Genomic DNA, 21,216 nt, shown 5'->3' with positions numbered 1-21,216 from the left:
ATCTTTGTTGTGAAATATTTACCAGATAATAAAGGGAAATGTCACTAACAGGTCACTAACACATTCTTACTTATTAAATACTTAGTTAACACCATTTTAGAGGAAATTGTGTTGTAATTTAATAAATTGTGATGTAATTTGCAAAACAAAATATAGAGCTCACGTTTTGGAGACTGAATTTTTTTTCCGCAGTGTACATCATTATTTCTAGGATTTAGGCCTCCATTTAGGAAAATATTCAGCTTGAGAGGCTTTAATCGAAATTTCCAACTCCATGCTACATGTTAAAACCATTACATATACATACTATGTTGTAATCTTCATAGTGTACTTTTACTTACGCAGAAAGTAGTCAGACAAATATGTACACCATTTTGTGCTCAGACGGAAATGTGCAAGCGTGTCACTGCCAGTTTATTTTTATTTGTTTTTTACCAAAAAGTGTTCAGTGGAGATGGTTTGTTTGGGATGATTACATCATTCCAATGTATTCAGTTCCAGTCTGAGCTGTTGCCAGATCAACATCTGTTATTTTGCTTTTTTGTTTTTTATTTGGGAGAAGCCCTCCATTTCTATTATGTGCTGCTCTATGGGGCAATAATGTCCATCAGTGACAGATTGTTGTTGTCATGTAATTCATGTCAAGTAGTTCTTTCATAGAAAGAAACTAGAAAATATATTAATGTATAAGATAGAGAAGAATCACAGCATTTTTTGTCAACACTAACCATTACCTGCACTATGCACAACATGATCCACAAGCTAACAATTCAAACCTACTAGACATTAATCAGTAATTAACAAGCGCAGCAATGTTGTACAAAAACAAAAAGGAGGAAACAAAGAGAAGACATTTGTGGCAATACTCATGAGCAGCTGACAGGACACAGATGGAGTAGTCTGGATTGTTACACCACAGCTGGTCTTATGGACTTGGAGCCAGTAGTCATGTGGCAAAGTGGGAAAAAGTGATGCAAACAGTCACATTTTTCATAAGAAGTGCTTTCCAACTAAGCATCTGGTATTCTTGAACCTCTCAATCAAGCCTGGTGTGTGTGTGCACTGTTTGTTAGTGTGTGTGTGTGTGTTCAAGTTCATACAACTTAGTGTAAAAATGTGTAAAAATGTGTAAAAGAAAAAGAAGAGAAGTATTTCATGGGTTGGGGATACTTTTTCCCTTTGCACATTTCAATCCTAAAAAATCCTTTTGCAAGCAGCCTTCTTCCATCTTTCTTTTTTCCTCACCCACTGCAAAATTGTTCTTTTTATGAATCTTCAGTCACAAACCACTCCTCTTCTCACCACAAGTATCTCTAGTCTGTTTTTGTACTTTCTTTCTCTGCCCTTTCCTCCCCCTTCAACCCATTTTTCCTCTTGCTCTCTGTTTTAACTCTTCACATACTGTAAATGTGTCAGTGTAACACTAGTCTATATCCACCAGGTTCCACTTCCGAGATTGCTCCGGTGCAAAAGGAAATTCAGCCAAAAATCCCTCTTTTTATACCTTCTATTTTTTCTGTTGAAATTTTAAACTCCGGTGGATTCCTGAGGACTATGGTTAACTGCTCTTCAGATCTCTGCAGGGTAAATCCAGACCGCTAGCTAGACCATCTGTCCAATCTGAGTTTTCACTTGTACAACTAAACTTTTGAACGTTCCACGAAAACAAGTTCCCGAGGCTGTTTTGCAGTAGCACCCCATCTCCATCCTGTGCTTAGCGTCGCCCAAAATGATTGTGATTGGTTTAAAGAACAGAACCTCAAAACAGAATGCCAATAAACCAGAGCATGATTTTCTCCCATCCCGTAATGCTGTGCATCCAGACCCTCCTCCGCAGTGCTGTGGAGGAAGGTCTGGCAATGCGAGACTGGTGTAACGTTAAACAACAACAACCTGGGTGAACCACAAGATTAATACATACAACCACAAACATAAAACAAAAACTGAATTCCAACCAGGTTTTTAACCATTACAATACATGAATAGTTTTAACTATTTACACTCTTTTTACAAAGTACTGTGTGTTCCACAACTTTATGAATGCCGTGTGAATGAAACAGTGATGTCACAATGCACTGACACACCCTGAACTCTTACATCACTGTCACAAGGCGGAAAGTTAAACCACTGGGGGGGAAACTAAAACTAGATTTTTAGCTGCTTTAAAGTTGCTCTTTAATGTAAATGCAAACATCCTCTCTGTGGCAATTGGGTAAAACACCAGAGAGGAAAAAATAAGTAATCTCACCTATTTTCCTTATTGGAGATTTATAACAGGCTTTTTCACGGCGGACATTTTGACTTGCCATGATAAGGAAAAGCACAGCTAAAAACAATGGCTCAATTCCATCAAGTGTCCCAGTAAGCTATTTCAGTGAGTCAGCATGCACAATAATAGGGCCTCTCCCAAGTGGAATGCAGCCATCATTAATGCTTTTGAATACACCTGTGCTTTTCCTACTATCACATGTCAACATGTCAACATGAAAAAGGTCTATTAAGCTTGACTGTAAACAGGTCAGGTTTCAACTGTCTCTGCATGTCGGTTTGTGAGACACTAGAAGAGACATTGAAGCACTAAGTGCAGCCTCTGTGGACTGCATGAATCTACTGTAAACTAACCTGACTGACCCAAACTTTCCATTTGTTGCTACTCACGTCACATCTGTTCATCCACTCGCCTCCTTCCACTGGCCAAAAGTTCTCTTTCGCCCTCTGTCACCTGGTGTTTCCATTCGTCTCAGTGGAGCTCTCTAATGCACAATGACAATAATGTTTTGACCAATCTACATTTCTAGAGAAACGTCCACCGCTCCACTGTATTACTGATGGATACACAGATGCTGCTGGTATAGTTATTACCAAAAAGAGAGAGATAAATACCAGCCCCAGGGATATTCTACACACCAAATTGTGTTCTTACTGATGGCTTACATCTAGAAAGAATTATCAAATGATTTATTAACCATTAATACAGTAATTAGTTACATTATAAAGCCTTTGCAAAGGGTGCAGAGTGTACTCACAAGGGAACAGAGAATAAGGGACATTTAAAGATGGCACCAAGGGGGGGGGTGTAGAGACATATAACCTATTGGCAGCTGAAGCAATTCAAAGGGGTTACATAGAAAAAGCTCCTAAAATCATCTTGAATTGGTTCATAGATACTCTCCATATTTGTAAGCTGCTGCTGTGCACTGACTGAAACACTCTAGGTCTGTGAGTACCATCCTTTTAGCTTTTGACCCCTTGAAATGAGGCAATATCTACTTGTTTGTGTCAAACAAGCTTAACAAAAGTTAAAAGTAAGTCATTGTTTAAGGTCTGAAGAGAAAGAGGTGATGTTAACCAGTAATTTACTAGAAAAAGGCAAAGATTAAAGGGAATATGTTTTGTGCAGCAGATGTTCCTGCTTCCATTACATTTTATAGTGGTTTCCGGGAACCTTTCTAAGGATTCACCATTTCTTTCTAGGAAATTATGAGGAAACTATGAGTCCTGTAAAAGTATAATGTTGCCAGAAACCTTCCTCTATGCTTCTTCTTCCCCCCCCCCCCATAGCCCTGTTAAAAAGTTTGACTTTTAAATTGTGTTAATGATGCCATCTTGGTGGGCAGACACACTGGGGAGCAATCAGAAAAGATCTAATCATATTTAAGGTTTTAAAATATGTTCAGGAAGGCGGAGGGAAACTAAGTCCACAGAATTAGACAGGCACATTATTATCATGTCACCTTGTTCGGGAAATTCTCACAGAAATGTGGATCAAGTTTATCTGCCAAGCATCTGTTCTCCGTCTTATAGTTCACGGATATGAACACAGATGAGACCTCTGGCAGCCATGATGGCTTCTATTTATCTATGTCCCCCACACTTTATCTCCCCTTCTCTCTCTCTCTGTCAGCCATTTTAATGCTGAACTCATGCAGTCTGGCTGGGCGGTGCAGGAACAACAACCGAGCTCAGCCCTCCTTCTCCGTGCCAGGCAGGAAGTGGCCAGGAAAGCTGCTTGTAATTCAATCTGAGACTTTGTTTGGGTGACCTACAGTATGGCACCAATTACTTTCTACTGTAACGTTTTCTCTTCATTTTCTCCTTTTGACCTACTTCCAGTGCGGCAAACTAACTAACATTTACTCAAGTAGTGTACTTTTGTGGTACATGAGTATTTCCATTTGGTGCTGATTTCAAATACTGCATGTTAAACTATCAGACAGCTATAGTTAATACTTTTCAAAACAATTTTACATTATAAACATACAAACTTAAAACATTTATTATACAAGATTTATCTTGTGATCATTTGGCAGGGCTTGACCCTCAGGTTTGGAACCACTGGACTAAACTAGCTAACTGAATATAAAGAAGTTAAAACTAACTTTTACTTATTGGAACTTGTGCTTAAGTAAAGGATTTAATTACTTCTTCCCCTACTTCAGATCTCATCAGAAGCATTTTAACAGTCTGATATGAAACACAAGTGAAAATGAGCTGTCCTGAAGCCAAAAAAATACTAATTCAGTTGCATAAAAAGCAAACAAATACCCAAAGTACCAAGGAAGCCACGTGGTTTACTGTCCATCTCGCAACAAACAAAGATAATTGCGGCCTGCAGTGCCAGTTCTCACACAGTCATGCACAGTTCGAAATGTTCAGGCTGTGTGATTTTGCTACCCAAGATGCCCCATACTCCAGGAACACTCAGGTCAGGAAACGGTCTTTGGGAACGGAGTTGCTGAATCAGACCCTCTAAACAACACCCCCCCATCCGACTCGGCACCCGGGCACTGCTCATCCTCCTGGACCCCCATCCCAGTCCAAGAAACCCTCCCTGTTTTTGGTCTGCGGGTAAAACTACAGAGGTCTGTCAGCTAATCTCCAAACGCAGCCACATCTGGCTTCTGCACAATAAGCAACATCTGGTTCTCATTTCCCCAAAACCAAAACAACACGAGGAGGAGAGGAAGGGAGAGATGGGGGCAGATGGGAGGAGTCGGAGGAGAGGTTGTTGAAGAGAAAGACATTCACAGAAAAGCAGGATGTGAAAAGGTGGTGTTGTAAAGAGAAAGAATGAGGAGTCCCATTTCTCACTGTAGGGGCAGTTGGAGGTCTTTGATGGTGCAGGTGTGAGGATGTGCGTGTGAATGAAAAATGTTGCCTTGCACTTTGACATTTCTTACAACACTTTAACACCCTCTGTGGCCTGTTCAATGTCCTCCCACAATTCTGTTATAAACAGTCAGCTTCTTTGGTCAACTGTATAAAAAGTTAAGACTTTTTAAACAGAGGAGGGGGAAAAACACTCCCATCTCCACAGAAAAGAATCTGCAACTCAGCGGCTAGCAGCCCTAATTACAGTGGGGCTTTGCTGAAGTCTGCAACAAGAAAAAAAGAGAGAGAGGAAAAAAGAGGCGGATGGAGGGAGAAAAAGACACGAGGAGAAAGGGAGCAGAAAGCAATAGTGAGGGCAAGGAGAAGGTTACCTCATTTTGTAAACAGTCTGTTTATAAGTCAAAGTCACACTTAATTACTGCTGACTTTACAAAGGAACAGCTGCTCAGCGTCTCGGCAAAATGTCCCTTTTTACAAAAATTCGTAAAACAAAAAGTACCGTTGATTCTCCTCAAAATAATTCATCAGTGTGGCAACATTATTTTATTATTAATAGAGGTACAAAAGATTCGAGTCCCTGCAGGAGCCACTTACTCAAAAATACTTTAAAGACAAAAGACACGAAATTAGATTACGTAAAGAACAAAATCTAATTTTGGTTTTATAATAAAATGATGCAAAACTCAAAGCTTGAGCCGATAGAAGAAGAATAAATATATCACTTTTGGTGAGATGCAACATTCAGCCAATTTGGCTGCAACCAGCTAATAATCGTTCCAGACACCAGGCTGCAGAACGGCACATTCACAATTTAGACTTTTTCCTGTGTGTTGGTCGAGATGCCCAACAAAAAATAAGTTGCTTTAAATGAGTAACACAAAGCTTGAAATGAGCCCAACTTTTGCCTGAGACACCCCTTCCTATCCACAAGCATCAAGTTTTAATCTGGGAACAGATTGGTCTTCATTCTCGTTACTAAAATCGTGTAAATTGTAATTTCATGTTATTCAATAATGACGTCACATTTTTTTTATTGGCTCAACTTAAACTAAACTAAGCTGCTTCATCGAGGGGGGTCTTGAGCGAACATTTGTCATGTATGTTGAGTAATAACACTAAGTTGCTACAGCATGCCAAGGTGTGAATCCCTCTCTTTAAAACACATACTCATACACAGCAAGGTTCCTGAACCAGAGCTACTTTATGTACGTCAGCTCCTCCCTTCCTCTGTGTGCCCAACACACATCAACACCAGACAAAATGGCGTTTGAGCCTTTTGCTACTGTCGTTACAAAAAGAGAAATGCTGCATTCTACTGGAAGCTGAGAGAAACTCAATTAGTCTTTAAAATGATACAGCCCACAAATTCATGATTATAACAGAATTGTATTTAAAGTATAAATCATAAAATGTACTGCAGAAATCCACAAATAGTGAAAAACAACCTGTAAAGCAGGAGAAAACCCACAACTCTATTTCAGTCTATTGAAATATATTCAATAGACTGAAATCAACATATTTCTCACAATAAGCACATGGCAACATGATTACAATGATAATTCTAACTTTTAGATTTTTTTCTTCATTAACAACTTCCCTTTAGGTTTGAGTAAAAGGGACTTTTTGTGCTCGTCAATTCTTTTGGCTTCTTCACATTTTTCGCTCCATGCCTCCATCCCTCTGTCCACCTCCGAGTTCAGCATCACGATACGTCTCTGCAAGAAAGATCGCCAAGGTTACAGACAAAAGCATGGAGGAACACATGAAGAAGATGACAGGAAAAAAAAGCTAATATGTTGATACTCACAGCTAAAACTTCCCTCTCTTGCTTTCTTCTCAGCTGTCCCTTCATTGGAGGTGCCAGTCTCCCATCTGTCAAGATACACAAACAAGAAGAAACCCAAGAAATTACAAAGTGCGTAAAGGATTAAAACATGGCATCCTTTTTCACCAACTATCGAAATTAGACCACAATGGTTATTGTGTTATCCTGACTTTATTACGTTTTTTTTAAAGTATGGTGCAAAGCTGTATCAAATCTTATAATGAAATGGTCTAATAAAATCCATCAGATGAGAGGCAATAGCTAAATGTTTTTTTCTTTTCTTATAATTTCAATGTCAAGTGAACTCAATTACAGAAATAAAGAGCATGAGTCACTGTTGACCTTTTGTGAGCTCAGAATTAAGCCTTTGTTGCTTTAAAATACCTCCTAATATCTCTGACTCCATAAAAAAAAAAAAAAAAAAAAGCCTAAAAAAACAATACCGGCAAAGGACCAATCAGGCAGATCTGTCAGGGGGCCATATTCTGTGCCGCTTCGGGAAAGTCCATGCCTGCAAACAAACAAAAATGTTCCACGGTAACCACAGAATGGAAAAATCACAAAAATAAAAATCACAGATTTAGCATTTTTCATTTTTACAACATTTCCAGAATCATGTTTTGTTATGAAAATTAATGCAGAAGTACCAGAAATTGTCTCTTTATTCCACACATTCTTACTCAAAAACGAGCACCCACAATGCAACAGGACCGCTGACTGTTGTTTCTGGTGTGTTTGTGGGTTAGAAGCGGGAAGCTGTGAGATACTAGCTTGAAGCTGAGATAAGGCTACAGAGAAAGAAAAAAAAAACTCACTCCAAAAACCCATTTTGTTTTCCATTGTCACACTTGTATGAACAATAGCCTCATAAATAAATCCACAACTCAAAAATCCAACACTCATCTGAGGTAAATAACCACAGACCCTTCTTCCATTTCTATCCCAAACTCTTGAGCATGCCATTTAGAATCAACTCTCCATTAATCTCCACCAGAAACGCCTTCTTGATCCCCACCAGCCTGATGTCAAGACCGGCCACTTCACCAAAACTGCCCTCCTTGCGGTCACTGTGCAGCTTCACATCGCAAGAGCAACCTCACTCTCTTCCGTCGTCATCTTTCTGGACATTTCTGCTGCCTTTGACACAGTGAACAACCAGATCATCATTTAAACACTCCAGGATCTGCGTGTCTCAGGCCTCTTACCCGGCAGCCCAAACCTACCGGGTAAGCTGGAGAGGATCTGTCTCAGAACCTTGCCCACTCAAAATTGGGGTTCCTCAGGGATCTGTCCTGGGTCCCCTCTCTGTACACCAACTCTCTCTGGTCCGGCATTTACTCACACAGCTTTGTGCTTGAGTCTGAAACGCAAGCAACAGCAAGAGTAGTAGTATCTCGCCCTGTCTGACTGACATTTCTTCTTGGATGTCCACAAACCAGAACCAAATCTGAAACTCAACCTTGACTGAGACTGTGCTCCTTTTCTCCAGGGAAGTCAAGCTGCTGCGTTCTGAATAAGCTGCCGGGATCGGATGGCACATGCAGGCAGGCCAGCCAGGAGGGAGTTGCAGTAGTCTAGACGTGACTAGAGCTTGTACCAGAACCTGAGCAGTCTTCTGTGTTAGAAGGGGACGTATCCTTCTTATAGTATACAGCATGTATCTACACAAACCGGTAGTTGCAGCAATGTTGGCAGTGAAGGAGAGTTGGGCGTCAAGTTTCCCACCCAGGTTTCTATCAGTTTGGGTGGGGACTACCACAGAGTTGTCAATTGTTATTGTCAGGTCTTTGGTAGGAGAGCCCTTCCCTGGCTCCCCACTATATATTCCTAAAGCTGCACTTTGTAATGGCTCTTTGTAGTTTTGGTTATTTAAACCTAATGTACTTGCACTTACTACTTGTTCTCTGGAGTTTGCACCGTCAAGGTTCAAAGCACTGAATTGGAAGTAGTTTCGGATAAAAGCCTCAGTTAATGACACAACCTGTTTTAGCATATGCTGTCATACTACCCAATACCTGTAAACAGACTTTGAGAAGTAAAATTAGGAATTGTGCCGTTTTTAATCTCATTAGTTAATATGTGGGCTTCCTAATTCCTAACATGGTAAGCCTGCTGTGAAAAAGGTATACTGCTAATGCAGCTTCATACACCAACAGTATCACTCAGAAAAAAACAAGCAAACTTATTAGGCTTGTGCATACTTTTATGTGTTGTCATGTTTCATGCTAAACATGAGTTATGGGATGCACACAGAATTAGTTTTTCAAAAGTAAACTTACTCTTTCCTCCATTTCTCTCCAGCCTGTACGCCACATGTTGTGCTGAACTGCCTGCTGGAGTGCCTCAACACTGGAAAACAACAAGTTCAGAGACACAAACAGCCCTTAAGTCACCTCTAGACACCCAGGGTACACTTTTTATGAGCAGACACATATTAGTAGTCCATATGTAAAAAACGTTTAGTGGTATTTTATCTCCTTAGTGTGTCACCTGAGCAAAATCGTGCAAAAATAACCATAAACAGAAAAAAAGGCAGCGTTATTAAAGAGTTTGCATGACAGCACTGTTAGCAGCAGCGTTAGCCTTGATGCTCGTTAATGCATGTACCGTTACGGTGCTTATTCAAACAGGCAGCGGCAGTACAAGAAGATTTTTACAGCAGCGAAGCTCAACTTTACGGTTTTAATGGGCCTCACACACACAACATATTTAGCGAATAACCTCTGTCTCACCTGAACAGCACAATGTCCTCACGGGGGCCGCCATGTTGCCTTCACACTTATTGACCACCAGGCGGGGCTCAAGATGCACTGTTCTTCTGTCTCTTCTTCTTCGGAGTATTACGGCAGTTGGCAGCCGTAATGTTGCATTGCTGCCACCTTCTGGGACTAGTACCTTTTCTAATGGTGAGTTTTATTTAGTGTCCACCCAAATTCATCCCATTCAGGGCATAAGCCATAGGCCTACTATTACCCAGACCCAATTGTCTGATTCTGTGCAAATCCCTTTCTCCGTTCAGTATCTAGCAGCGTCCAACTCCAGTCCAGCACAAGACGCTAAATAGAGATGCATAGCTATCTGTGCTCTGTGCACTGAGGCAACAGAGGGCAGAGACCTGGTAGTAGTGTTTCAATAGGGGCCCAACAGCTAATTATTTTGCCCCAGGGCCCCTATAACAGGCCCATTCCATTGGAGATCATCATTGAAATAGACTTTTTTCCTTTGTCTACTGTACATGTTACTTGTTGCTGTATAATTTCAATGTAAGCACATTGAGTTTACCTAATAGGCTGTATAAGGTACGTAAAACTGCTCTGCTTTACTTTTAGCCCTGCTCGAGGGAAAGTAGACCTACATGCTATTGACAGTGCTGATTATCTGAAATAAACTATTAGGGATTGCATTAACACATTAAAGGAGCACTCCACTAATTATACATCAATGTCAAGAGGATCAAGAGGGTAACATCAATTTGAGACTGGAGACCGAGACGTTTTGAAAGACAAGATTTATTTTGAGACCCCCTGGGTGACCCCGAGCCCTATCTTTGAAACCTATGGGCTAATGAGGGTTGTTATTGAGTTGCCTTACAGGAACTGTATGACACAGGGTTTTTAAAGCTTGACCTGGACTTCGAGACAGGATATCAGAGCCTTCAATTTTAAACATTATTTTTTACCTGTCTCTCATTCGACCCCCAACTTTAAAAGAAAAGAAAAACAAGTGTATTTGGGTGCAGTTTTTCTGATGAAATTATGCTACTAAAAACAAAAAAACGTAAAAATTTTAAGGAACAGATCTAAGCTGTGTTGTTAAACGTGTTTGCATGTCATTTGGAGAAATACTGAAACACATGCACACTTAAGGGGAAATACTGAAATAGATTGTGGAGGAGGAGGTTGTTTTATGTGTGTGTCTGAACATACGATATTTTAGACATGCCTGTGGAGCAGAAATGCAGACAGCCGCTCTCGCAGCTCTTCAAAGTATTGTTTTTGTATGAAGTGCTTGACTGCTAAGCCCAGAAGAATTTCTCTGTTAGCTTTTCAGGCAAGTTCCCACTCGCAGCCTGTGAGGTAAACGCCAGTCTGCTGCAGAGACTCCGGTGAACCGCAGAGGCCATGAAAGGCTCCATATGGAGGGGGGTCCGGGGCAGATAGAAAGCCGACAAGTCTATTTAAACATGCCAGGTCTAACAGTTAGGCCTACTTTAGGGCTCGTTGTGTGTTGGTGTGTCCGTTAACCGCCACAAAACGGATGGAATCGGGACTGACTATGCAGCCAGTACTGAAATACTAGCGGGATGTTTACCCGGCCTGTATCCTCCTTGGAGAAGACAGACACGCCGAAAAAATTCAACAGTCGCCTCACCCTGCCATGTCCCTCCGCGCATTCCACAGGCTGGTGGTACAATAAAGTAGTACCGTTGCCTAAACGACGCAGTTTTATATGATTTGACTGTAATGTATTATAACAATGATTATAAGTGTTGTGTAACAGTTATGTAGGAAGCACTCATATATATTAACTGAAAGAAGTAACACTAACATGTACAACAAATAGTCCATCACAAGTAAAGGTTATGTAGCTTATTTGAAATTGTGCTTACGCCTATAGTATAAATAACCATTATGCAGATGGGCCCCTGCCAAGGTGTTAGGCTATAAAATAGGCCCAACACATGTTATTGTATCAGTATTGATTTAGGAATGTGTATGCAGCACACAATGTTGTAACTGGTGGAAGTGGAGCTAATTTAACTAATTTATATGTTATTGGGAGATCTTCAACAATGTGTTTTTACAATAGCCCTATATGTTTTGTGTGTGGTGAAAAATCTTAATTCGCAATATATATATATATATATATATATATATATATATATATATATATATATATAGGCTACATATATATATATATTTATATGTACACACATATATGTGCATGTGTTTGTGTGTGTGTGTGTGTGTGTGTGTGTGTGTGTGTGTCTGAAATGAATGCAATGGAGTAAAAAATACAATATCCCCCTTTTATTTGTGGTGTGAATCAGAAGCATACGCTAACATATCCATGGAAACCCAGGAACCCATTTAAAGTATAATACCCTCCCTAAAAAATGCTACTTGAGTTAGCCTACTTTACTTTGTTACTTTCTGGTTTAAAACTTTAAAGTTTGCACAGAATTAAACAAAATGCATTATCAGGAAAGCCTCAGGCTTGGCTTTAGTTGTGATTTTGAGGTTACAGTTATATGAGTCAAACAACATAAGGGCTTTTCTGAAAACAGAATTGTTTATGGTGGTTTGGCTTGGATCATGGTCAGTTCAATGCCTGAGGTTGAGCCAAGCCACTTAAAGAGGCTACAAGCAGTGCTCAGTCCATTTAACAATAACCTCATGGTTTGCTTTGATGTTAATACAACATTGATTGCAGAACTTTTACCTGTAGCAGAGTATTTTTAAACTGTGGTATTGTTGCTGCTTTTACTAAAAGATCTGAACAATTCTTCTACCACTGTTAAACCCCACACATTTGAAGTGAAAACTACTGAAGACATGATCTCCGTATAGCAATGCGTAGGTAGAAGTCTATATTTTAAATGGCAGACACTGTGGAAACAATGTTAGTTTGGTTTGACAATTGGACTCTAGATTCTGTGGCTGAAAGCTTCTAAAGGAATCTAGAGATTGGACATGTTGTGCAGGGCAGGTCTCGGCGGAGCGGACTGTGGGCACATCCTCTGAGGGAGTGTTTCGTATGAATGACGAAAGAGCCATGGCTGATGGAAAGGTGTTCCGGTCCTGTGGGGGAAACGAACCTCCGCTGACTGATAAAGGAGCAGTGATGCGTCAAGCTAGACAAAACGACAGAATGCAAAGTAACTTTCGTTCACTGATTCCACCTTCAAAATAAAAGCAGCATGTGGGCCTACTGCCGCTTTCAAGAGAAAGAAAATAAGTAACAAAACTATTAAGCGGTGAGAATATCTTCTGTGTGAAACGAAACACAATATGTACTGCAATTTGTTTACGCTTTGTTTCGTTTAAGAGGAGACAAGTGAATAGGGAATTGTTGTAGCCTACCTTAAACGTCCCCAGTTGATTACTTCGGCCTGTAGCCTATATTAAGACAATTTTTCTAAAATAGATAATTTGTTTCTGTTTGTATACCTTACTCCAATTGTATTGTGGCAAAATGAAATGGTCAAGCAGACAAACCAACACACATAGCTACAATAAAAAGATCAATACTTGGCGTCTGTGTACAGTATTGCCACTGTAGTAGCCTAGCTGTGTATGGAAACATATCGCGATACTATGCTGTATCGTTTTTTTCCCCCACCATTAGTATTTTGGATGTTTTGTTTACAGTAGTCTGATAAAAACATGTTATATACGCAAACGAGCCCGAAATCTCAAAATCGAAAAAGTAAGTTTTGGCCTGAATGTCTCCCCTGAGTATAACGGTTGCCAGGCAGAAGTTCATTTTGAAAAGGGTTACCGGAAGTAGCTCTCTCCGCATAGTTAGCTCGACACTGTTTTAAAAAAGAGGGGGGAGGTAAGTAATTATTTTGGGTGAAGAAAGAAAGAAACAAAGTTGTCGACCGTGCAATGCACACGGGGAGGGCTTTTATTTATTTCGAGCGAGTCGTTTAGTCCAGCGGCGGTGTGCTGAGATGGAAGTGTAACGGACCGGTTTCCCTCATTTCCTTCTCTCTCTCTCTCCCCCAACTTCTCCGCTACTATTTCCCGGACAGGATTTCTCCTTTGAAAACGGGACTTCAAAAAGCAGTCAAGCACAGGCGGATGGACGGACGGACGGACCGAGGGGTCTAGCGAGTGCCGTGTGTGTATGTGTGTTTTCAGTTGCCTGAGTTAAAGTTAATCGAGTTAACGTTATTTACTTCTTTTTTTTCCCCGATCACATTTCGCCCTGCGATGAATGGATGAAAAAAAGTCGGGTGAGTTGACCATCTGTGCACAAACGGATTTATTTTCTTGTCTACACTGGACCCACATGAAGTGGTGATAGCCTTCATCCCGCTGAACATCTCCGCTTTGTGCTTAAAAAAAAAAGAAAAGAAAATTCAAACGGGAGAGACACCCCCACACCGCACTGGACAACAAAGATCTCAAACCGACTTCACTGAAGTGTATTTCAGACAGTTTAACTAATGCAGATACAGATGTGGAGCCACATGAGGGTCCACAAAGGAGGCCCTCCACGACCATAGGTCACGCTGAAGTGTCCTGGAGCTATCTTTCTCCTCTTTTCCTGGCTGGATTTACTTGAACTATAAACCTAGTAATTGTCTAATAATCCAATGGATTCTTTCTCACCACAGCCCACCTGTGCCTGTGGATTTTCCACATTTGGGCAAACCGGATGACTCAAGTCATGTAACCACCCTGAAATGTCTTAAAAGTCTTATTTATCCATTTTGTATTTATTGTGTGTGTATATAATGTGTTTTAAAAAAGAAGAAGCTTTGTGCTAGTTTCAAGGCCAGTTTTTAATTTTGTAGTAAGAATTTGGAAGCTGCCATTTCATCTGTTGTAGTTAGAACTGTAGAGTTACTTGAACATGTTTAGTTCTGCTGTATATCTACCCACACTGTATTGAGCACATTAATCTGTAATTTAAACGGGGAGGGGTATCACTTGACTTTGCTCAGACAGACACCAAAAGGCTTCATCATGGACAGGCCAATAAGCAAGTTATTGGAGAAGTTAAAGCTAACTGACTCAGGCAGTGCAAAATTCAACAGTTCAAAGAAAAAACATGACTCTGCCAACAACTCTAATAACAGCAACGCCAACACTGGCATCTCCGGAGGCGGCGGCGGGGGCAGCAGTCTACCACCCGCTCCCAGCACTGCAGCTGCCTCGCCCTCAAGACCCGGCCAGTTCTCGCTTGCCTCTGCAACCACAAACGATGCATGTGTTCCAGCGAATGGGAGAGGAGGAGGAGGAGGAGGAGGGGGGATGGGAATGCCTCCCTCTCAGCTCCTCACCCCACCGTCGTCTTCCACCACGGTGAGCGCCGTACCTCAAGATGGCGAGCAGCCTCTTCACCCTTCCACCTTGGCACCACTGAGGCGTCGCTCCCCCCAGCAGCGTGCTTCTTGTTACCTGGGTGAAGGCATGGATTCCCACCTGAGGCGTGAGTCCGGCCTGGGCCCTGAGTGTGACCCTCAGGGAGCGTTTGGCTCCAAGGCGTCCCTCAATCAACGCCGCTACTCCCTGGAGATCCAGCAGCTGGTCAAACGACAGCAGCTCCTCTCCCAGCCGCCGCCTCTCTCTGTTCCTCCACCGTACCCTGCCTCCATGGGCTACGGGTCGGCCCCCAGATGTGGTGGAGGCGGCCTGGCAGAGCCTGGCTACCTCGCAGAGTCTGATAGGCACAAACGTTACTCTCTCCAGGAGGCTATGTTCTACCAACGCCTGAGCATGGGCAGTGAACTGTGGGAGAGCAACAGACCTGCATCCCTCTCTCATCCACCACATCGCACATCCGATGTGACCGGAGGTGGTGTCGGAGGCTTCTTTTATCCCTCAGGACCCACTCTGAGCCCATGCTCGTCATTCAGCCTCCAGGAGTCACTGCTGGTCAGCCCCAGGTCCAGCTTTGCCTCCAGCACGGCCAGTGGCGGCGGAGGAGGAAGCCCCATGGGGAGCCGCTGCAGCAGCAACCGGACCAGTGGCATCAGCCTGGGCTATGACTCTCGTTACTCCGCCTCAGGAGGCCTCCCCCCACAGCAGCAGTCACCCTCCATGCAGACAGGGGGCTCTGCAGCTGGTTATGGAGCTCCAAGCAGGGCCGGTATGACCCCTGTGGAGGCCTGGGCACAATACCCGGAGGGAGGGATGCGTCAAGGGGCATATGATAGCCGACACTCCTACCCACCTGCTGTTGGAACTCCAGGAGCAGCGTGCTACCAGGCTGGTCCAGAGTGGTGGGAAGAGCAGCAGGCTGGAGTTAGAGGCAAAGAGGGGCTGGTTATGGGAGACAGGGCTCGATACTCAGACCTGCCTGGCACCCGGTACCAGGAAGAGCTCACTCGACTTCTACTGAGAGATGCTGCACTGGCAGGTGGCGGGCACCTGGAGGGCTTGATGCTGAAAGATCAGTCCCTGGCCCTGACAGCTCTTTCCAAACCGAGCATGACAACACTGGGGCCTTGCTCAGCTGGAGGGCCGGTTAAACCTCAGGAAGATCCAGGACTCGGATCTGGAAGGGAGGCCATGGAGAACCGCCAGGAGTTTTTTGGTGAGATCCTTTTAAACAGTAGTTTTCAGGTACAAGGTGGAAAGAGGAAACTTAGGAGAAATGTGGGCAGGATACAAGTAAAACAGGGCTGCATTTAATACAAATTGTAAAATCACATCCCTAATTTGAGCCAGGGCAGACACTGTTCATGCATGTTATCCCATGCATTCATAATAGAGTGCTTGGTCACCCACCATCCACCCTCAGTGTGTTATTATTGTCTTCCTTGCAGTCTGGTGTCAGATCACAAGATTCTCTCTCAATGAAAGGGTTGCATGGATGGATGGGCAGATTAATAGTTGAAAGAGTGTATGGATGGATGGTACCTTGGAACCTGCAGAGACACGCAGGGTTGCAGCATGCGAAGCATAAAGGAGGGGCGGGGGGGAAGCGCTTCAGAAACTGATCCAGACAAGTAGAAATGTTTAGCTGAGGACAAGAAAGAAAAAGAACATGTATGGCAGATATGTGTTTCCTGATTTAGGTTCACACCTGTAGCCAAAGCATCAGGCAGTCATCTGATGTTTCAGGCAGGCGTTGCCAATTTGCATCAGTGGGGGGCACATGGAGGGCTAATGCGGCGTACCTACATGGCCATTAAGCTGCAAAATTCTGCTGCAACACTCGGACACAAATTACATGGTGTCATATAAACACAGTTCCGACCATTACTGTAAGTCACAGAAGATTAGGTGTGTGTATGTGTGTGCGTCTGTGTGGCAGGGTGTGTTTCCCCCAAGTGACTTCAGGCCACAGTAATGCAGTGTGTGTGTGAGTCATGTGTGCATCCTGGTGTGTGTAACGCTGCCTTGGCGTGTGCAGGGGCGGTGTGCTGGAGCCTGTTCTCCTGCTCAGGTATGTGTGCCCTGAGGGGACATTCAGTGCTGTACTCCTTTCAGCCATTAGGAAGAAATCAGAAGCTCTGAGCTCAGCACACACACAGACCTTATATTAAATTGTTAAAATAAATTTAAAAGAAAGAAAAACGAAAAAATATTTCCCCACAAACCAAGAAACAATAGAGCCAGATTTAGAACTAATGCATACGAGAACAAAGGAGAAATCGTTGCTGTTTCTGTCCCACAAGATGTCTTCTTGTGTTTAATAATTTAGTTATTAGCACAGAAATGACGAAAAATGCACAAATATTTTTTTTCATTTTAATTTAGTGCATTGGTGCTCAGTTCCAAAACGTCCCTGAGTGGGATCCCAGGCACTCACACCAACTATATCCCAATGTTTTCTATATGTAGCAGCTTTAAAAGTCTTTTAAAGCCTGGAGTTTAAGTCTTGGCTCTTTTTGGCTTCTGGCTTTGGCAGAGACTTGTGTCTGTATCGAAAGAACTGTCCAAGGGTGTAGGAATTCTTGATTTGTGTGGCACTCCCATAGCCACATTAGAAAGGAAAAAACGCAGGCAGGTCCTTTAAATAGATCACAGAAATGCTGTAGCTCGGACCACCACACCACTTTTCCGCTTTACATTTAGTGCCCTGACTAGTGCTGAACGTGTACTTAGACTTAACTGGATCCTGTTAGATGACAAATACATAGAGGGGTTAGTTAGCTGGAAAGGTTGTAGGTGTTGGTACTAGAGAGGTTGGTTTTTACGTGCTAATTTTGACCTTGAAAAACGTATTACTTTCCTGGTTCTAACTGTTATGTCAGTTCTCATATCTGACACCAACCTGAAAAATGAGACAGAAAAAAAAGAGTTGTGTTTGTTGTTTGGTCAATGTAAGAATTTGGCCAGAAAGTGGCTTTAAATGGGAACCAAATAATTGTCTACCATTAGATAATGATTTGAGGGAAGTAGCAACAGTGATAATGTTTGTAATTTACCAATTCTGTTTCCTGAAGTAGTTTAGACTCCTAACATCAGACAAAAAGTACCATCTCATTTAATCTCCAAATTGCTCCAATTGTGGGGTTTAAAGTCAAATTTAAAGGGAAGTCTTAACTGCAAAACTCCAGAAGAAAGAGATGTCTATTTTCTGGAACGACTGCCAAAAAATCCAATCCGGTGGAGTTTCCCTTTAATAACAGAGCTGCAGCAGAGACACTTGAGTGGATGAGCAAACAGGCTGGCATGGGTAACTGGGTTTTAACTGTGTGAAAATCCCCTAGGTGGTGCGAACGAGAGGATTTACAAGTGTTGACACTTTGTGTGGAGTTGGATTTCAGACACATCCTCTTGGAATGCGTCGTAAACGAAGTGTTAAGAGCCGCTGAGCAATTACTCTCGACTTAATGTATGTTTGTGTCCGTTGTGTTTTGCCCATTGTGCTGGCAGGAACCTGTGTAAAGTGTGGGAAAGGCGTGTACGGGGCAGATAATGCCTGCCAGGCTCTGGATAGCCTCTATCACACACGCTGCTTCACCTGTGTGTCCTGTGGTGAGTACCCCCCCCAACACACACACACACACACGCACACACACACACACACACACACACACACACACCTCAGATACAACAATGACTTTAAGTATTTAAGACCAATGAATTTCTATCCCCAACACCTTTTTTAAACACCATTTAAACCATTTGCTATAAAAATGTCCCGGGTTTGTCCTGCTGAGTCAAACATCTCTCTCCCTCTGCAGGACGCACCCTGAGAAACAAGGACTTCTACAATGTCAATGGCTCTGTGTATTGTAAAGAGGATTACATGGTAAGAGCTGAGGTCAAGGCGTGTTTTGTCATCGGTCTCTTTCTCTCACACACACACACACACACACACAGTCATGTTCACGTTCACATTCAGAGTCACGGGATTGATTTTCTGCTAATGGGAATCTCTTTGTTGTAATTACAGTTTTCAGGATTCCAGGCTGCTGCTGAGAAGTGTAGTGTGTGTGGCCACCTTATCCTTGAACAGGTGGGCGGTGTGTGAGAACATGCTACACAAAGAAGTCCCCAAATTCCTCTAAACACACAACTTAAGATTTGAAAATATGTATACTTAAACCCTAACCTGCCCTGTGTACTTTTTAGGTACTTGTGTCCTATGTTTCTCAGAATACTTTTCAAGAACCCCCCAAATGGACAGAGACATTCAGTTGCGTCTTATTGTTGGCTTCTGTTTGGGTTCCCACGGCAAATTTGTGGAATGTTTGCCTTGGGCTTTTTTGATAAATAAAGAAATGGCTCTGTAGTGATTAGCCTGTTTAGCCATATTTGAACCACATAAAACCCATAATATAAATAGAAGTGTGTTTTTCTGCCCAATTTGAACGGCTTAACCACATTAACGTTTTAGGACTACAAATGTTTGATGTTCATAAAGAAAGTTGGTGCAAGAGTTTAGAAAAATGAAGGCCCATGAAGTGAAAATGTTTTTTATATCTTGACCTTAATAATTATGGTTCTTCATTCTCAGATCCTGCAGGCTATTGGGAACTCGTACCATCCCACCTGTTTTCGCTGTATGGTGTGCTCCAAGGCTCTGGATGGGGTACCCTTCACCGTGGACCATCAAAGCAAAATCTACTGCGTGGCAGACTACAACAAGTGAGACATTCAAATGCTGTTTTTGAAGGAGTCCTGATACTGTAGCTTGGTGGCCTTTTTGTCCTTATTTTATCCTATTGATCAATATTCATGTGCAACCAAGATGTTATGGACTTTACTTTTTGCATATGTAACATTTAAATGAATGTAAGAATGTGCTTACTCATCACTGCTGGTTTCTACAGTAAATAAACTTCTATCGCCCTACAGGACTTTTGCCCCAAAGTGCGCCGCCTGTTTACAACCCATCTTACCTACTGAGGTAAATACGTGTGTTCGTGTGTGTGTTCGTGTGTGTTCGTTTGTTTTCCAGGCATGTGCTAGTTGGAGCCGTTTGATTTCTGTTGAACGTAACCTTGAACATTGTGCGAGTCGACTTTTCGGTTGACCTTGACAGTTTTCTTAAAACTTTGCTACCAATGTAATATAGAAGAACGAGTTTCAGTCAATCACAGGGGAGTATTTCAAAATCAGTTTATATGGCGAATATTAGTGGTAAGTCACCCTATTTCTCCCTGTAACTTAGTTTTGTTTTTGTGTCTCAGGGCAGTGAAGAGATCCTCAGGGTCGTGTCTATGAACAAGGACTATCACTTTGAGTGCTACCACTGTGAGGTGAGAAATCTTTGTCCCTTTTTTTCCAAACTGACTTTCGTTATGGAGTGCCTTGACGGTTGACCTCACTTCCTCTGTGTGCATTCCTGTCCTTATCGGTGTCATTTCCCCCCCCCTCAGGAGTGTGGTAAGCAGCTCTCTGATAAGCCTGGCTCGCAGTGCTTCCCTCTGGACTCTCATCTCCTCTGCCACTCCTGTCACATGAGCAGAGCGTGCTCCACACACAACATTCCCTCTCCCAACACACATTGATCCGCACCTACGCAGCTGAGGATGTTTTGAAAAAGCTGGTCTTAATGTGCGGTCATTCTCCAATGTGCTTTTGCTCAGTCATGCGACTTTTTCTGAAGATTTAACTGCTAATATTGAGAAATGTCCACTGATTCACTTTTGTTTGGAACCTTTTGTCACATGTACTGCCTGCTGTACTTCTTGTACTATTACTGTACCATAGTTATAAGGGAATGGAAAAGAAACTACTGCTTTTTTTTTACCCCAATGTGGCTACTGTTTGCTGTAGAAGAACAAGGGATTTTGCTTAACTGTTTTGTGTATATATATTATTGCTAGCAAACATTTTGCACTTAAATTTGACTTTACTGTAAGAAAATTGTTACATGAAGCTGTACAATTTGGGGAAATTCATTACTGTAATTTCTGTTGTAATAAATATTTTCATTTGTGTTCAAATAATGGTCTACAAATTCAAAACAATTTTAGTATAACTATCCTTTTCCTCTGTATTTAAATTCAATATTGAAGGCTTCAAAACTCCATCAGCCAGGGCATGATGCTTTTTTGAGAGAAAAGACTAATCAAAAACATCAAGTAGAGAGGCTGACAACCAATTTCAATTTATTCATTTCTTAAATTTTCAGTACATTCA

General features: G+C 42.1%; 2 protein-coding genes across 2 annotated transcripts; one reads left to right on the top strand and one right to left on the bottom strand.

The window, feature by feature from the left end:
• Positions 1–6,600: 6,600 nt before the first annotated feature.
• mrpl52 (mitochondrial ribosomal protein L52) lies at positions 6,601–9,789 on the bottom strand. Its single transcript, XM_034856579.1, has 5 exons — positions 9,670–9,789; positions 9,217–9,286; positions 7,381–7,448; positions 6,920–6,984; positions 6,601–6,827 (listed from the first exon to the last, which is right to left on the bottom strand). The coding sequence occupies exons 1-5, from the start codon at positions 9,701–9,703 to the stop codon at positions 6,681–6,683; spliced, it is 384 nt and encodes a 127-aa protein (XP_034712470.1). The 5' UTR covers positions 9,704–9,789; the 3' UTR covers positions 6,601–6,680.
• ajuba (ajuba LIM protein) lies at positions 7,116–21,023 on the top strand. The gene is made up of 9 exons (XM_034856575.1): positions 7,116–7,127; positions 14,422–16,207; positions 18,499–18,600; positions 18,810–18,877; positions 19,022–19,084; positions 19,586–19,716; positions 19,927–19,978; positions 20,262–20,330; positions 20,451–21,023. The coding sequence occupies exons 2-9, from the start codon at positions 14,635–14,637 to the stop codon at positions 20,580–20,582; spliced, it is 2,190 nt and encodes a 729-aa protein (XP_034712466.1). The 5' UTR covers positions 7,116–7,127; positions 14,422–14,634; the 3' UTR covers positions 20,583–21,023.
• Positions 21,024–21,216: the final 193 nt, after the last annotated feature.

This window comes from Etheostoma cragini, chromosome 19 (genome assembly GCF_013103735.1).
Source record: "Etheostoma cragini isolate CJK2018 chromosome 19, CSU_Ecrag_1.0, whole genome shotgun sequence".
In the NCBI taxonomy this organism is placed as follows: domain Eukaryota; kingdom Metazoa; phylum Chordata; class Actinopteri; order Perciformes; family Percidae; genus Etheostoma; species Etheostoma cragini.
The sequence above is the reverse complement of the archived record's forward strand: the minus strand, read 5'-3'. Positions and strand labels throughout refer to the sequence as shown.

Coding starts and splice junctions, on each gene's coding strand:
- mrpl52 (XM_034856579.1), bottom strand. CDS start 9,703: ATGGCGGCCCCCGTGAGGACATTGTGCTGTTCAG. Junction 6,985..7,380: donor GCCTGATTGGTCCTTTGCCG/GTATTGTTTTTT, acceptor GTATCTTGACAG/ATGGGAGACTGGCACCTCCA. Junction 6,828..6,919: donor AAGAGAGGGAAGTTTTAGCT/GTGAGTATCAAC, acceptor TCTTTCTTGCAG/AGACGTATCGTGATGCTGAA.
- ajuba (XM_034856575.1), top strand. CDS start 14,635: ATGGACAGGCCAATAAGCAAGTTATTGGAGAAGTTAAAGCTAACTGAC. Junction 16,208..18,498: donor GAACCGCCAGGAGTTTTTTG/GTGAGATCCTTT, acceptor TTGTGCTGGCAG/GAACCTGTGTAAAGTGTGGG. Junction 18,878..19,021: donor ATTGTAAAGAGGATTACATG/GTAAGAGCTGAG, acceptor TTGTAATTACAG/TTTTCAGGATTCCAGGCTGC.